The sequence below is a fragment of the Panthera tigris genome, chromosome X (assembly GCF_018350195.1).
Source record: "Panthera tigris isolate Pti1 chromosome X, P.tigris_Pti1_mat1.1, whole genome shotgun sequence".
In the NCBI taxonomy this organism is placed as follows: domain Eukaryota; kingdom Metazoa; phylum Chordata; class Mammalia; order Carnivora; family Felidae; genus Panthera; species Panthera tigris.
Window position 1 is genome coordinate 38,778,981 of NC_056677.1, and position 13,790 is coordinate 38,792,770.

General features: G+C 42.6%; 1 protein-coding gene and 1 non-coding gene across 2 annotated transcripts; one reads left to right on the forward strand and one right to left on the reverse strand.

The window, feature by feature from the left end:
* Positions 1–1,284: 1,284 nt before the first annotated feature.
* Positions 1,285–13,552, reverse strand: FUNDC1 (FUN14 domain containing 1). The gene is made up of 5 exons (XM_042974127.1): positions 13,444–13,552; positions 12,564–12,720; positions 8,773–8,848; positions 3,787–3,915; positions 1,285–1,792 (listed from the first exon to the last, which is right to left on the reverse strand). Exons 1-5 carry the CDS (start codon positions 13,469–13,471, stop codon positions 1,715–1,717), a joined length of 468 nt encoding a protein of 155 aa, XP_042830061.1. The 5' UTR covers positions 13,472–13,552; the 3' UTR covers positions 1,285–1,714.
* On the forward strand, positions 9,042–9,114 carry TRNAR-CCU. The gene has a single exon. It is a non-coding gene; the product is annotated as a tRNA-Arg (tRNA).
* Positions 13,553–13,790: the final 238 nt, after the last annotated feature.

Consider the following 13,790-nt stretch of genomic DNA (forward strand, 5'->3'; position numbering starts at 1 on the left):
TGATGTAGCAGATTTTCCCCTTTAATTCCACAGCAGTGGAAGGCTTGGCAAGGGCAAAAGAGAGAAAAGCTCAAGGACAAAACAAGTATTTATAAGCGAAATCACTTCATATTAAGAAAGACTGGGGTGCCCGGGTGGTGCAGTTAAGCGTCAGGCTTTAAAAAAAATTTTTTTTAATGTTTATTTTGAGAGAGAGAGAGAGAGAGAGAGAGAGAACATAAGCAGGGGGAGGGGCAGAGAGAGAGGGAGACACAGAAGCCGAAGCAGGTTCCAGGCTCTGAGCTGTCAGGACAGAGCCCCACGACGTGAGGCTCGAACTCACGAATAAACGTTGGACTCTTGATCTCGGCTCGGGTCACGATCTCACGGTTCGTGAGATCGAGCCCGGCTGCGGGCCCTGTGCTGACAGCATGGAGCCTGCTTGGGATTCTCTCCCTCCCTCTCTCTGACTCTCCCCTACCTGTGCGTGCGTGTGCACGCACATCCTCTCTCTCGGAAGAAATACATAAACTTTCCAATCTGAAGCCCCCAATACAGGCTGCTCTGCTGTTTTTCCAATTCCAACATAGGGTTCTATGAACAAAAGAATTAACACAGAAAGCTCTTCTGGGCAAAGGAGCCTCTGACAGAGTGTGATCGGGCTCAGAGAAACAAGTCAACTCATCTAGTGCTCAACACGATGCTACCAAAACCTGAAAGTCTTAGCACTTACGTCTCAGATTAGATCAGAGAAAATTCTCTTTCAGTTCCGATTTCATAGTGACGCAGAAAATCAATGTTCTTCAAATAGTAAATTTACTTATTTAAAATAAGTAATTTAAAGTGATTTGTACCTCTTGGTGGAAGAAGGGGCCAAAATAATAATTAGGATTTTTAGAAATGATAAAGGAGGTTCACTCAAGGTTAATAAAATGAATCAGGGACCCAACTACATGCTCCCTCAAAACAATTAGCTCTGCCTGGGCCGCCAGGATAAATAAATTAATTGAAAAAGCTTATATACAAGACATTTTTAGAACTACAGACATAAAAAAAAAAAAAAAAAAAGGAGAAAGAGCTTCAGACATGACTATTTCCTTAGAAGAGCCTTCCTTGAAACTGTTTATTATAACTACTATAGAAGCAAAGTAAGAGTCGCAGAAAACCACCACCTAAAAACTGGTATTAAATCTGTTTAATATCTTTAATAATTCTAGCACTTCTACATCCTTCCACGGAAGGGCTTTACAGTTTTTTCCGTTTACTGCAAACGTATCTTTAAAAAGAAAAAAGCCAAGCTTGATGTTGAAGCTACGATACAGAGTTTTAATTACTGGCACTACACCACAAAGCAAAATGAGTACCATCTTACTTAAACGAAGTGAGGGCATTGCACTGGGGCATCTATCCGACACGTTGTTTTTTCTCGAGCGGTCTGCATCCAAGGCCGGTATTTTATAGGCTAATTTAAAAACAAATGCAAATTTTCAAAAAATAAACGAAAGCCATGTTTTGCTCAGGAATACTACCATACGCATGCCATAGGGGTTGTTTTCACAGCCGATGCTGGTCTGCCAAACATCAATGGCCAAACACTAAGTCTTGAGTCTGGCAGTGTCCACCCAGTTGTTTCTTGCTGCCCTGGACAATCTGATGGCGTCTCGTGTTGACAGACCACCCGTGGCCACCGTTCTCTTCTTAAAGGTGACTCCGCTGTGCTAGAACATTCATCTCCTTAGGATGCAAGGCCTAGCAAAAAGCCTCCCACAAATCCGCTGGATATCACAATGTTCTGTTTGATAAATTCTGTTGCCTGAAACAGAAGTTTAAACAAAAAAAAGACTCTTAATTGTGCTACGACGTGGACGAACCTTGAAAACGCTGCGCTAAGTGCAACAGACGGAAAAGGCAAAACGTTGTGTGATTCTGCTCAACGTGAATACTGGAATTCATCATGACAGGAAGTAGGACAGAGGCTACTAAGGGCTGGGGAGAGGGGTTCATTGTGAGAATTATTGCTTAATGCTTAGAGTTTCTGTTTGGGACGATGAAAAAGTTCTACATGTGGATTGTGGTAATGTTTGCACAGAAGTGTGAATGTACTTAATGCTACTAGAATACATATACGTATATATATATATATATTTCTTTAAGTAGGCTCCGTGCTGGGCGTGGAAACCAAAGCGGGACTTGAACTCGTGGCCTATATATATAGGTATATTAAAACGGTCAATTTTATATTATGTATCTTTTGCCACAATAAGAAAAAGAAAAAACATGACGCAAATTAAAAATTTAAAAAGCCACTCTTAACCACTGAATTTGGTGCCAAGTAACGTTTTCACGGCTGTTTTCCCCAATCCAATAAATATTTGGCAAAAACGCTTCTACACCTACTGCTGCAGGTGCCAACCACCACACAAGATGCCAGGACTGTCCATTACAATCTGAAGGAGCACAGAGTCCTGGCCAGACACAGTAAGCTTCTTGGCTACCGAGATAATAGGTATATCAGCAGCAAAAATCTCACAGGGAACAAGCTATAGGGCAGACATAAATGAATGCAAGTTATTAGCACAGATTTAATAAATGCCCACAGCAGGCACAAAGATTTTTATTAACAGTCCACTTAGCCAGCAAGGAAAAAGGTACAAGGATCAAAAAAATATCACCCTGATAAAATGTTTAACCCAAATAAAACCAGGAAAGAGCAATAGACAAAGCCAGACTGTGGGATATTCTGCCTAGATGCTTCAAAAATGTCAGTGTCATGAAGGACGGGGGGGGGGACCCCCACAGATAAGGGGACCGTTGAAGACCAAAGGAGACTTCAGAGACACGACAACCAAATGCAATATGCAATTCTTGACTGGCGGAAAAATGTATAAAAGAGATTTTTGTGGAAAAATTTTAACATGGACTGCATACTTGGAAATATTACTTCATCCTGTTAAATAGGGTAATTGTAGAAGAGAACATCTATCTCTTAGAAGATATATGCTGAAGATTTGAGTGAAAAGTAATCATGTAGTAAATGATTATGCAAAAAAAAAAGTGTAAATCACACATACACACTCACAGAGCTAAAGCAAATGTCGTAAAACGATTTGGTAAATAGGTGAAGGGTATGTGTCCTTCAACAAGGGGTATTTGAAAAGTCCTTCAACTCTTCAACTGGTCTGAAAGTTTTCAAAATAAAAAGTTGGAGGTATTAAGAGACCAGAACAAAAACGAAGGCAAGGAGTATTCAATTCAATTCTAAACAGACTAGAAGACGACAGAATACACATAAAAACATTAATAAAACTATTACTAAAATACACACACTTTCAAAATATCCCACCTCGTGAAAAAAAAAAAACCAGGTAGTTTTAGTTGTACCAAACCTTGCCTACACATGTACACATTTGTAAAACCGGAGGAAAACTTCTGGAAGAGTCATGTTATCAGTTTTTATATGCAGATCAAAGTAGGTAGGAGATGGGCAGGAAAAACTATGTTAACTACTACAAAAACAAAAACAAAAACAGATTGATTTTTTTTTTTTTCCAGTCACCTCTACATCCAACGTGGGGCTGGAACTCATGACCCGGACGATCAAGAGCCACATGCTTCTCCAACTGAACCAGCGAGGCGCCCTAATGATGACTGACTGAAATGGTGGCTTGATCCCAACAGTTTTACCTAACACTCCAAACATGACCAAAAACACCAACTTTTTAAAAGGCAATCACCAGTCACATTTTCTGCTAAGCGAAACCCGTAAAGAAAAAAAAAAAAAGGAGCCAAAAATGTACATCATCTTACTTCTTCGATTATATTGTTGATTTCAGGTGCTGCCTTGTTTGCTCGTTTCTTAATCTGTCTTTTCGCTTTGTTTACATCTTTTTCAACTCTCTTCCAGTCAATCTGCACATAGCCACTGTGACTGGCAATCTGCAAAAATATAATCAAAACGGTTAATTGTAAACCAACCAGGCTGTTGACAAATCTCTTACACAGGAATATATGGACATTTAGATTTCAAGAAATCTATGAGGCTTATAGGTAAGATATCACAATTTACTCATTTAATAAACACTGAGTGCCTACCCTGTGCCAAGCATTGTAACTATAGCCAAGAAGAAGAGAGACATAAGTAAGTCCCCACGCTCAAAGAGCTCTGGGTCCACAAGGGAAAAAAGATATTGAGCATAATTAATTATTTAGATGTGATGAACACTACGTTAAGAAACATATACTACATGATGGGAAAAGATTCCACAATCTTTTTATTGTGGAATAAACTATATTATAACTGTACTATAATTCTATCATAACTTTTAGAATTTGAGAATTAGCTAAAAAGACACAGAAACTATCTAAATTATACAGCTAATAAAACAGTACCTTTTAATTAAATAGATGTTTAGTTATAAGGGATCAGAAGCCAATCAGTTATTAGGTCACTAAAGAAATCTAAAGTAGCTTGATAAAGGGTCTTTACTAACTCTGACTAAGAATACTTTCTGGTAATCGCTTTTGAAAGCGGAATACAAAAGAAATATGCTCTATACAGGTTTCATGCCATAATTCCTTTTAATAAAACCATAGCTAAATGCATATTAACTATAAGAAAACCCCAAATGTGGTACTATGGAGACACTACAAATAATCTGAACCATAACATAGTGTGTAAGCCAGTACCATAAATTAGTCTCTTCAAATAATAAAATCAAAATATATTGGGGCGCCTGGGTGGCTCAGTCGGTTGAGCGTCCGACTTCAGCTCAGGTCACGATCTCGCGGCCCGTGAGTTCGAGCCCCGCGTCGGGCTCTGGGCTGATGGCTCAGAGCCTGGAGCCTGCTTCCGATTCTGTGTCTCCCTCTCTCTCTGCCCCTCCCCCGTTCATGCTCTGTCTCTCTCTGTCTCAAAAATAAATAAAACATTAAAAAAAATTTTTTTTTAATAAAAAAATAAATAAAAAAATATAAAGAATCACAAGAGCAGTAAACAATTAAGCCAGGTATACCATTATAAATCACTTCTATCAAGCTTATGCTTTCTTTGTAATCTTGTAAGGCATCACTTGACTTTGAACCATAAATAAAATATTTCAAATAACAAAAGTATGTGATTGTATATAAGTAGACTGCATGGGAATCTTAAGTTCCATTTTCACTGTGAATGACTCCATAGAAGAATTTCTTCATCTGCATTTCTTCCTGTATCGATTCACCTATTATCACTTCAAACTCCAGCCTCAGCAAAAGAGTGGTGATCAAATCAAATGGCAAGTGCGAGCTTTTCCTGGCAGCACCTGACACAGCAATTTGGGTCACAGGCAAGGAGGTGATGGTGAGCCCTAGGGACCCTCCCGTACATAGCAACTATAAACCCTGGTTAAAATACAAGCACTACAGAATTAGCAAAAGCAAGCAGACCTCAAAGGGAGTTGAAACTTGCAGGAAAGCAACAATGTAAGGTCAGTTGCCCATTTTTCTGGTTTTATCCTGAGGGCAGGATGCACGTGCAGGGTGGCTAAACCTTTAACAGAAAACATGCCACCTTTCCGGCCCAAAGAACCAGATGACAGAGTCTACGACAATAACAACTGCCAGAAATGAGAGCGCTAGATAAGGGGAGTCCCAAATTCGACGTGTACACTCTACCCAAGTCCCGAACCACACATTCATAAGGCAGAGCCGTGCAATCTGGCCAAGGCTAACAGGACTGAATGGAGATTTGAGCTGCTACCCACCTCAGGTGAAACAGTCTGCCATTTGAGTCCAACCAAGTCAACTTTCTGCCAAAAGCGAAATATCAATACTCTTCAGAGGAATAAAACAGAATCCAGAGTTTCCAGAGCATAACATTCCCAATACCCAGGATAAACTCCACAAACTTTCTTGATATAGGATAAAATAAGAAAATATGGCCTAGTCTCAAAAGAAAATTAACAGATGCCAACCTTAAGATGAACCAGATACTTGAATTATCAGGACTTTAAACCAGCTATTAGAACGATGCTCAATGAGGTAAAGGAAACTGTGCTTGTAATCAATGAAAAGATAAGGAATCTCACCAGAGATACAGAAAATCTAAAAAGAGCCAAATGAAAATTCTAGAATTGGAAAATACAATATCTGAACTAAATTTATTGGCAAGGCTTGATGGCGGAAAAGTAGATGACAAAACATAGAGTCAGTGTACGTGAAGCTAGATCACTAGAAATTCCACAATTTGAAAGACTGAATAAGGAAATGAACAAACACTAGGACATTATCAAAAAGCCTAATATGCACATAATCACGGTCATAATCTCTCCCTATCTCTCTCTGTCCCTCCCTGCTCTACTCTCTCTCTCTCCCCCCTCTCAAAAGTAAATAAACATTTAAAAAAGAAAGAAAGAAGAGAAAAGAAAAGAAAAGAAAAGAAAAGAATGGTCAAAACCTTCCCAAACATGGTTAAACACATAAATTTACAGATTCAGGCTCAGTGACCTCCAGGTAATGATCTAACACAATTATGAAATAACAATACTCAGATGATGCATGGGTTGGAGGGGGGGCACAGAGGAACATAAAGCAGGCAAGTGTGTGAGACTGGGGGGAGGGGAACGGTGGGCAAGGAAAGTTCAATAAATGATAAATTCTCATATTCTATAACAGGAAGCCACTAGTCAATACCTCAAACTGAAAGATCAAGAAATATTCAATTAACTTGTTTAGGAAAAAGGAAATAAGTACCTTAAGCATCGGCTAAGAGTTCAAGGAGTTGCCTCAAGGGAGGGAAAAATGGGGAAGGTAGGTAGTGAGGGAGGTAGGGAATTACTCTAACCTATAATGAGTCTTGTACGTGTATTTGACCCTTTCAATTAGGGGCACATAAACAACTACAAAAAAATAAAAACTAAGTTTAAAAGATCTGCATACCACTGTCTATTTTAAGATGGCACTGTGATAAATAACTGGAGAACACTGAACACTGAGCTACTAGAAAAGCTTTAAGTTCTAAGTCAACAAATTTCTTTTTCTTAAGGTTTCTTTCTTTTTGAGAGAGAGCTTGTGTGTGCACGAGGGAGGGGTGGGGTGGGGTGCCGAGGATCTAAAGTGTGCTCCATGCTGAGAGCAGCCAGCCCGACGTGGGGCTCGAACTCACGAACCATGAGATCATGACCTGAGCCCAAGTCGGACGCTCAACTGACTGAGCCACTCAGGTGCCCCTAAATATAAGTAAAGGTAATGGAAACATGAAAGCAGGCCTGAAGAACAATGGGCAATTAGGCTAAAAGTCATGTGTTACTCTGATTTCCTCTTTCAGTTTCTTCCTACTGAGCTTTCAAGGTGAGTCATATTTGTGGGAAAAGCTGGTTTGATGCAGACAGGTCCCACAGTCTTCCGCTTAGTGACTTCAAAGACTATGTCGATTAGGCACAGAGCCGTAGAAGGCAGCAATGGCAACATGTGAACCTGAAGGGAGTCTATTGAGGGGACTGAAACAGACTTCTGAAAAACTGACAGAGTGGACTGACATGTATTAATTCTCTTTATTCTGTGAACATTTTAGGAAAACTCTGCTTCAATTCGGTACCCTTTTCCCTTACACAGAAAAGACAACTGAGTTTTCAAAATAGCTGTCGAGTTAAATGTGTCTTGATTCTATATAAACACAAGTCAAAGTCAGCTTAAGTACAATTGTCTTCTGCACCGAGGCTGGCATATTCATCCAAAGGCCTAAGTTTCGATATTAACCATATTCCTTTTTACCTCTTACCACAATAGGCAAGTACTCCTAATAATGCCACTGATAGAAAGAAAATATATTTTTTTAAAAGCTGTTTAGAAAAATAACACACACACACACGCGTACATAGCTGTTTAGTAAACAACTCAAAATCTATGCTTAACACATACGAATTCAGTCCCTTTGCACTTCAGGCAATGACACTGGTTATTACATGATCAATGGCTTTGGTACTGAAGTCAGATGTTGGTTGCCATGAACATCTATCATTTTAAAAATCTGGTACGACAGTCCTCTATATCTTTAAAATTATTGCTAACATTCATTCCCAGAGATTTTCAGTTTGGGGATTTACTATATTTGATCTTGAGGGAATGGTATTTTTGGAAAAATATATGCCAAACAGACATGAATGCCAGACAATATCCTGATAAACATCCTCTAACTGCAAGGCATTTTTAAACCTTATGCTTAGAGGAACATGAACAAAAACTAAAATTTCAAATCCCCCTGCCTCAGAAATAGGATTACGGATGATTTTTTAAACCCTATTTTCCACTTTCTAGATTATTATGGTTTCCCAGTTTTAAAAAACAAGATAGAAATTGCTAACAGCAATTTCCTCTGGGAAGGAAAATTGCATGGCTGGAAAATGGGGAAAAGAAAGAGACCTTCTAAATTTTATCTGTCTGATTTTTAAATATACGTTTAAAACGGTCAAGATGAGGTTATATTATGGATGAAATGTTTATTTTGTTTCAAGGGAAATCTGGTACGTCATAAAAAAAAATGAGGCACCTCGAACTTTGACAGTTGTCTTTTTAACTGGGATCTCTTTAGCTGGGATCAAACCATGGTTACGGAATGCAGACGTATTTAAATTGGTGTTTTTCATGACAGATGTCAGCTTTCAAAACTCATTTTAGTTCTTCCATAAACTGGTACCTAAAAGAAAAACCCCTCCACCCTCTATTAAAATGGACAGGAATGAAATGGCTGACCTTGACTTTCGCAGTCCCCGAGGGCTACATATGTAAGCAGAGGCAAAGACTGAGGCTTAGACATACCTGAAGAAGAAGAAAGCCACCGCCTACAGCGGTCGCTGCAAGCTTTCCGACCTTCTGGAACAAAAATCCCGCACACCTTGAATGAAAGAAATGACAAAAGATGAGAACAACCAGTGAGGTACTAAACTCTCTCCCTCTTCTCTTTTTCATTGCTTTCCTAATAAAATCTTAATGTCTTTCCATTTCTTTTGATCATATCCCTTACCGGCTCAGAACCCCTCAGTGTTTCCCTCGTTATATAGGCAAGTCAATAGTGCACAATCTAGCACGCCTGGCTGGCTCAGTCGGTAGAGCACGCGACCCCTGATCTCAGGGTCGTGAGTTCGAGCCCCACGTTGGGCCTAGAGCTTACTTAAAAAGAAAAAAGCGTACGATCTAAATTGTGATATGCTTCAAAATCAGGGATGGAGAGAAGAGGAGGGGAATTTAGAGGAAAAAAGATTGGCTACTGAAACAATGTTGAGTGCCCAAGGGCCTCATTGTGCTCTCCCTTCTACATTTGTAGAATTTGAAATTCCCCATAAGAAAAGTGATTTTGTTTGTTTGTTTGTTATAATGCAGTCAAGACATTCCATACACTTGGCCAACCCCCACTCTACCCAACCCTTCTGCGCCAATACTATTAGTTTCCAAACAGGTTATCACCATTGCTCAAGCTATTCATCTCCCTGCTTCTAGGGGTTTCTGCCTAGCTCTGCTCATCTAAAGCTTTTCCACCCTTTAAGGTCCCACTTAAGTTCCACCTTCAGGACTACAGTTAAGCCCATATTTCTCACAGCTGCTTAACTTTTTTTAAAATGCTTACTTATTTTTTAGAGAGAGAGAGAAAGAGAGACAGAGTGCGAGAAGGGGAGGAGCAGAGAGGGAGACACAGAATCCAAAGCCGGCACCAGGCTCTGAGCTGCCAGCACAGAGCCCCATGTGGGGCGTGAACTCACAAACCATGAGATCATGACCTGAGCCGAAGTCGGACGCTTAACCGACTGAGCCACCCAGGCGCCCCTCTCATGGCTTCTTTACCTCCATCTATACCGATGTCTATTCATCTCTAGATTAAACCTATTTTGTCCCATCTATCCTGTAAGAATGTCAGTCCATACTTCTTTTCTGATTAATTCTCCCCTGTGGTGAGCTCATATTCCCTCAGTATTCCAGATCCATACTGTTGTAAAAGAAGCCCAGATTTCTAACTCTAGCCTTCTGAACTGGGTTGAAGAGCGCCCTCTCCCCCCAAGCCCGAGTTCACGTCCTTCCCAGAATCTCAGAACGTGACCTTCTTTGGATTAAGGGTCACTGAGGATGTAATTCGTTAGGATGAGGCCACGCTGCAATACAGTGGGTCCAAAATGCAGTATGACTTGATCCAACATGTCACAGAGACACGCAGAGGGAACACAGCCATGTGATGGTGCAGCCAGAGATCGGAGTGCTATGTCTACAAGCCCAGGAATGCCGGGGGCGGCTGGCAACCAGCAACAGCTAGGAGAGAAGCTAGGAGATTTTTCCCTCTGAGCCTCCAAGAAGGAACCGACTCAGCTCACACCTTTCAGACTTCCAGCCTCCAGACCTGTGAAAGAATACATTTCTTGGATTTCTAAGCCACCTAGTCCCGGTACTTTGATACAATAGCTCTAGGAAACTAACATGCCGTCATAAATGGACATTTTACATTTCCAGGGGCTTCTCTGGCACACAGAACCACATATTCGAACGTCCCAAGGCAAAAATCCTCTCTCCAACCAAATCCACTGTTGCTAAGGTTCCCCATCTGTAAGCGACAGCGCCGTTCTCTAGGTTTCCCCCCTCGTGGTCATCTCAGACTCTGGCTTCTTCATCACCTTCGGGGGGCCAGCTGATTGCCATTTCTATATACTCTATCTCCAGATCATTTGACTGTCTTCCTTCCATTCTCAAGGACATCACTGCCTTGCTTCCAGACCACACTAAGCGTGGGCCCTCTGGCTAGTTTTCACACCTCCCATCTCTCCTAGCAGACACCCACCCTGGTATTTCTTCTCATCATCCAAAACCTCTACCTGCCTACACTTGCATGTAATCTCCTTAGCCTCCCAGGCCACGTCCTGAACTGGTCTGAAACGTGAACTGCTTAGATTAATGCTTATTAACCATTCCTCCTTCATGCATGCCACAATAGTACGGCAGTTCTACACCTTAAGAAGAATCGCCAAAATGTACTATGCTGGATCCAAAGTCATTGCAACAAACCACCTGTGTAATATTAGAGTCCTACGAAACAGCTCCTGGGCCAACACTGCCTATAATCCAGACATACGTATTACTACGAAGACCATGCCCCTCAGTAGGGGAGTTAGCAACACAGGCTCTGATAAAGGAGTAGAGGAGGCAAGCAGCAGCCAAGTCACAACTGCGTCCCAGGGACCGTGTCCCACAAGCACGTCTACCCTTTGCTAGATGGCATGAGCCACTAAAATAAAGCTACTAACTCCCCCTGCTCTGTCTCTAGGATATCCAAGCAAACTTCTGCCAATTATGGGGCTTCTCACCGAGTCTGGCCTACGAGGAGAAAGCACACAATGATGTGATAATTCTATCGCTCCATTATTTTTTAGTCTCCTTTAAGACGGGGCTTTAGGCCCAGACTCACATGAACCAATCACCCAAGGGCACCACACGGTGAGCTCAGCTGAGCAGAGGACCAGACTCTCCATTATCAGGGGTCGAGGTCCAAACCATCTGCGGAGAATCAATTGAATAACCAGGGCCCTGACCAGGCATCTCTCTCCTAATTGCAGGTCTTTTCGTTAGCAGCATTAATAAGTACACATGAATAAATACTGCAACTCTGCACCATGGAATCTTCACCATGCAGGTTTCTACCATGAAACGGCATTTACAAAACGGCACAAAGAAATGTAATACTTATCAAGTTTAAATAGGGAAATTTTTAATGTAAGATAAACTTAACTTAGAATCGAAGAAAACGATGATTACTCACAAACTAAGCATCCCCCGCCAACTACAAAAATTGTCTACGGTCGTGAACATTTTCAAAATAAAGGGTCATGCTTGTTCGACCCTTGTCATCTGGCTAATCTTTTATTCCAAGACGAATAAACTTGATCTATAGTAGCAATTATGTAAGCATGAAGTCTAGAACATTCACTGGGTAGTTAGGTTAATGCTTATTAACTGCTCCTCCTTAATGCATTCCACAATATTATTACTGAGTAAGCAATCAGTCCTGTAATTCCAGCAAAGACCAGGTTTAATTCCAACTCTTCTTCAAAGTATTATAATAATCCAAATTAGCCCAGTGAACATCCACAGAACCATCGGTATCATAATCAATAATTTGCACTGAGAATTTTCCAGGCTGACAGTCCTGGAGACCAGTCCCACTGCGGGAGTCCTCACAGGTTTTTCCAGTTGTTAGCCTTGAACAAGTCAAAATTATTTACATGTAATTAACCCTCCTATGTTTCTTCCGTTTTAGCCACTGTCCCTGAATCCGATGCACTCTACATCTGCTACATCTGAGGAGGTGGAAAAGTACATAAAGGATCAAAGGGCGGGACAGGAGGGAACAGCGGCACAAGTGGTGGGCATGGGGCAGCAGATCACCAAAACCACACACTGAGGCTCCTGAGTGTGTCCATCACACCCATCACATCACAGAGAAAAGCCTCAAGGCAGCGCTCTTCCGGGATTAGCAGTGTAAAGCCACTGAACGTGCACAGTAACTGGCCTGTTTACAAAAGGGCAGCAGTGCGGCTGCCCACGAAACTTAATGAAAAAGATGTTGTTCTCACCAGCCAGTCACCCCACCCATTACAATCTGGGTGGCCACTGAGTACTTTTCAACCATAGGTCCGGAACTGTGGCCAAACACTCGATTCCACCAATGGTGTCTTCTTGCATAGTCAGTTAAATCCAACACTTCGTAAGACTCGTCATCGCTTTCATACTCTTCAAAATACAAAATGGGAAAGAAAGAAATTTAGAGGCGACCAAAAGTCAGAAACGTCCCGTAGCTTTTTTTTTTTTTTTTTTTTTTTAGCTGTTATAACTCACTGCCAGGTTTGGCCGGCAGCTAAAAATGCCCAGATGGAAACATTAGTTTGTTACATCCAATCCCTTTCCAAAGAGCCTGGCATCTCCTTTCCAAAGGCCCAGGGACCGGCCTAGGGGCCCGAACCGGAGCCACGTCGGAGTTACACAGAAGTGAGGGGTCGCCCCCCTCCCGCCCCCACCAATGGCAGTAAGGTCAGGTCAGAGTTTCACAGCATGAAGGGTCACCCCCAAATCTCAGTAGGGTCAGGACCAGAGCTAGATCCAGTTTCATCAGTGGGAGGAATGGGGGTGGGGGTGGGGGTGGGGGGCAGGGGGGTCCTCCCCTGGCCGAACCGGTTAGGGGCCCAGCAGGATGAAATCACTTCAGTCAAGGCCAAAGCAGCACGTTTGAAGATGGACATGAAGGACCAGAGGTGAAGGTAGGGCAGGAGGCGGGGCTGTGTTAGGGACAGGGGTCGCTCTCCGCTGTGAGGGGAGGGAGTCTAGTTCAACAGGGGTGCCTCCAAAAACCAGAGCCCCAGGAGCCCTGGGGCAGGGGCAAGAAGAGGCGCCCCCGGGAGCAAGGTCGAGAGCTGTGAGCCGCGTCTTAAGCTACTACTCCGGGCCCCGGCCGCTCACCTTGGGGAGGGGGGTTCCGGGTCGCCATGATACCGCCGGCGGCCAGCTCTGAAGGTGGTCCCCACCCGCCCGCCTGCCTCTCCCCACTACTTTAAGAGACGTTCTAGGCCCAGGTGAAAGTCTATGGTCCCTTTTTTCCTCCTCCCCCTCCGGGCGCGTTGTCCGGTCCCCGCCCCTCCTCTCAGCGCTGGGTCTTCCGCGCAAGCGCAAGGCTCAGCGGTGGGTGGGTTGAGGGAGGGAGGCTAGCCGCCGCGCGAGGGCTTGTGGGAGTTGTAGTGCGTTGCCCGTCGCAACCCTGGCTTCCCACCCCACCCCCACCCCTCCTAGAATTTCAGTAACTAAATTCC